Source organism: Octodon degus, unplaced genomic scaffold, assembly GCF_000260255.1.
Source record: "Octodon degus isolate 3935 unplaced genomic scaffold, OctDeg1.0 scaffold00054, whole genome shotgun sequence".
In the NCBI taxonomy this organism is placed as follows: domain Eukaryota; kingdom Metazoa; phylum Chordata; class Mammalia; order Rodentia; family Octodontidae; genus Octodon; species Octodon degus.
In genome coordinates this window covers 2,441,029-2,444,841 of record NW_004524630.1, presented here as the reverse complement: position 1 = coordinate 2,444,841, position 3,813 = coordinate 2,441,029, and the positions used below count along the sequence as shown (strand labels likewise).

At 43.8% G+C, this 3,813-nt stretch overlaps 1 protein-coding gene across 1 annotated transcript; it reads left to right on the top strand.

Annotated features, from left to right (window-relative positions):
• The first annotated feature begins 1,586 nt into the window (after window positions 1–1,586).
• Window positions 1,587–3,163, top strand: Chchd7 (coiled-coil-helix-coiled-coil-helix domain containing 7). Its single transcript, XM_023717725.1, has 2 exons — window positions 1,587–1,654; window positions 2,996–3,163. Exons 1-2 carry the CDS (start codon window positions 1,601–1,603, stop codon window positions 3,149–3,151), a joined length of 210 nt encoding a protein of 69 aa, XP_023573493.1. The 5' UTR covers window positions 1,587–1,600; the 3' UTR covers window positions 3,152–3,163.
• The last annotated feature ends 650 nt before the right edge of the window (window positions 3,164–3,813 follow it).

Genomic DNA, 3,813 nt, shown 5'->3' with positions numbered 1-3,813 from the left:
AGCGGGCCCGCGCCGTGCTCCCGCGGCCTGTGTCCCCGTCCTCGCCGAGCTGCGGCGTGGGGCCGCGGGCCCCCGGGAGGATCGGCCGCCGTGTCCCCCGCGTCGCCTGCCAGTGTGCGTGGTGGAGCTGTTGCTCGGGCGCGCGCGGGTCCCGAGATCTTCCCCCAGTCTCGTACGTGTTTGTTCTGCTGCCCTCTCGCAAGGGTAGAGCCCTGTGACTTCTGTCTAGTGCCACACCTTCAGAAAGCCGGCGGGTAATGGCCTCCAGCAGCGCCCTTGGCCGAGCCTGCTGCTTGCTGTAAACTGGCGTTTCCTCTTAATACCCAGGAATTCATGCAAAGGAGGTAACGTGCAGAAAACCCAACTTAGAGCTGTGTTTAGAAGCTGGAAGGAAAATAAGTGTTTAGAAGCAGCAAGCCTGATCCCCCAGTGTGTGTTGTTTTCTAGGTGTTAATTTTACAGAATTTCTGACTGAGTGACAGTAAAGTACAGAATGATGTAGCTTCATGCGCAGCACAGGACTTCTGTTCTATGCCGGATGGGTCAGATCATTACAGCCAGAAGTGTGAGCACCTAGGCGGAGTTCCGTGTTCTCACATTACAGGATAGAAATGAAAAACGCTCCAAATTTATTTTGTGCCATTGTTTCTGCGAAACACTTGTGTTCTTGTAAGGACGCTTCCAGATACAGCTGAGCAGCATCTTGGATCCCCTTTCTGCCAGAGGGCTCTGCTCACTGCGTTTTTCCATGCGGTGTTCAGTAAGTTATGATACAGAAGGTTAGAGTTTACTGGAAGTCTGAGGACCTTAGGGTAGCCCAATCCTTCTGCAGCCTTTGCAGAGATTATTCTCCTTTAGCCAGATATCTTGCTCATTCCCTTAATAAATTGATCTGGGTAACTTGATTGAGATTACCGCTTCTTATCAGCGGCTCATGGGATTTGATTGTCCTGAATACACTATTTCTTTTAACACAATTGATAATTTTTGTGGTCCCATCTTGACCAAGAAAAGTTAAAGGCACTTCCTACAAAAATTTTCACTTCTGGTTATATTATCCAGTACATTTTTTTATTCAGTAGTAACTACCATTTAAATAGAACATGGTCCTAGGTGTAAGAGTTTAACTTTTTAAAAATCTCTGGGCCTTCTCCAAATGTCAACAAAGTGATAATTTTTTTTTTTTTTAAAATATATTGACTGCTCCTATGTTGGCCGCAGGGCAAGCAGTCCCTTTAGTTGATAAATGTTTTTGCTAAAGTCATAATGTGCTAAATTATTGCTTATTCACTATTCTAAGAAATATTAGGTTTTGTTACTCGAGTTAAGGAGAGTAAACTACCGCTGAATTATAGTTGAACTGGCTTATTGATCTTTACAAGCAGGTTCCAGTGGCTTTCAGTGGCTTTTGTGGTGAGGCATTCCAGCAACACCAGGAAGCCTGAGAGTACAGAGGTCCATGAAAGGTTTGCTAGGTGGTCATTAGGCCAGAATTAAGGTGTGTGAATACTTGCGGAGTCAGTGAGATTCTAAGGTGTGCTGACTGCTACGCACTGCCTCAGACTTGTTGTTTTGTCTCCCTTCAGGAAGAAGACTTAGGATGCCTCTGGTGACCAAGCGACTCAGAGATCCTGACACAAATCCTTGCTTGTCGGTAGGGGGTTTGCTGTTTATTTTCATTTTGGGGGCGTCTGTTTTCTGCAGGTGTTAAATAAAGTTATTTGTGTAAAAACTGGTTGGCCAGAGTATTTTATTTCACTAGAGCAGTTTTAGATGTTCAGAATTTAGGTAAGATTCTTCCTTAAATTTTATTTGTAAATCACGCTTTGAGTTGTCACTGTAAAACTAAACAAGCATATGTAACACTTAGGAAAATCTTTAATCCAAACAGTGAAAGCTAGAATGTACCACAGTTTTAAATTACCACTGAAATTTTGTAGTTTTAATAGCAGTAATTTTATCATGTCCTTGAGACAATCTGGCTAACAGAAATTAATAGGCCTATAATAAAATTAGCCTGTTTTAAGCCTTAAGATTTACAAAAAAGCATCTTATAAACAGAATATGTTTTTGTTTGGATAAATTAGGACAACTTGCAAAACTTTCTTGTGGCTCCATCGCCCTTACGCATTGTGCTGTGAGGAATTGTGCTCCCTAATCCTATATGCATTTGTCAAAAGTAAATATTCATTGCGTATTAGGTACAGAAATTCAGCACTGTCCAATATATAAAATTCAGTTTTCAACAAATGTAGGAAGTAAATCTGTTAGATAAAACATGTTTCTGAGATCCCTACAACACGTTACCTGCCTGTTTAGAGCTTTCTTCTGCACATTTCATAATCATACCTTTCACTTTGAAGTGTCGTCCAATGTGCTTCGAGTTCAGACAGTGTAAATGTAATTATCAAATGGTATCTGCTCTTTTAAACTAGCCCTGCGTTGCTCAGGGTTTGGTTTAAAATGGTATTAATAACTATTAAAATTGCTTGCATAATATTGTACTTACTTGTATCACAGAGTAAAAGCTAGCCAAAAATGCATTAAGATAAATGGTGTTAATTTAGGTTTCCTTGATGTAAACCACTTATTAGCAATTTACTTGGAATCTGTAAGCTCGCATTAAGATCAAACAGGCAGTCCGTGAGGACTGGGAAGACCGACAGCTGGTGGGGTGCTGGCTGCTGGTTCGGAGTCGCTGCAGCAGCGGCTTGGGAACATTCTGTGTCTTGCTTCACTTTCTGCATCCAGTGATCACAGCCAGTGCTTCAGCTCAAAGGCCTTTGATCTGAGAGCGAGAGGGAAGGTATCCACCCCACAGGGTGAATCCAGGGGTAATTGGCAAGATTATTCTGTTTTTATTAGTCTACCGAGTTGAGCAAAACTGGACCATTCCACATGAGAGCGTTAGGGCAGAGCGGCTTCAGAAGTTTCTGTTTTTGGTCTTTTGGATCCCGTTCTGCCTTAAAAGCGGTTCCTCTCTTCCGTATTTAAGGAGTCTGATGCTTCCACCAGATGTATGGATGAAAACAACTACAACAGGGAACGGTGCTCCAGCTACTTCTTGAAGTACAAAAACTGCCGGCGATTCTGGGTAAGTCTGCCTCGGCGAGCCTCCTGTGCAGACCTGGCTCTCGAGACTGAGGCCTGAGGTTGGTTAGTAGCCGTGGCTCGCTTCCAGTGGAGGCCGTAGGGAAGCGGCCTTCTGGCCTTGGTGCTGCTGTGTCAGCACCGCCAGAGAATCCTGGGGAGCTTGTGCTGGGCTCTCCTGCTCCAAGGCACAGGAAGGCCGTTTCCATGCAACAGTCTTCCCGGGTGCGTAAGTGTCTGGCCCTACCGCGGTGACTTGGTGTGCATGTCTGTGTGTCTACATCGTGTATGTTTGGTACACGTCACACATGCCTGTAGCTACTCAGAGATACACATCCCCTCTTTGTCCCTCCCTCCTAATGTAGCTGAAGACTCCGTATTTTATTAGACTCCTTTTGGGGCTCCTTTCTCACTACCATTCGCAGTAGTTAAAATGGTCCCACCCTCCTCAGAGCAGTGATACAGAAGTGCTGTTTCCTGAGCTCTGGATCTTGCCATTCTCCCCTCTGCTGCGTGGACTGTAGCTCTATTTAGCAATTGTGCAGCAGCTTGTAGACTATGTCTATTCTGTGCCCTTGTGCTTCTAAAATACTTCTTTGTCCCAATTGCTGTTGACATATCTGTGGGAATAATACCTTCTATTTAAATGTTAATTGTTTGAAACATTTAATCTCCCAGAACAAGGTTTTTAGATTTTTTTTTTTTTTTTTTTTTTTTGGTGGA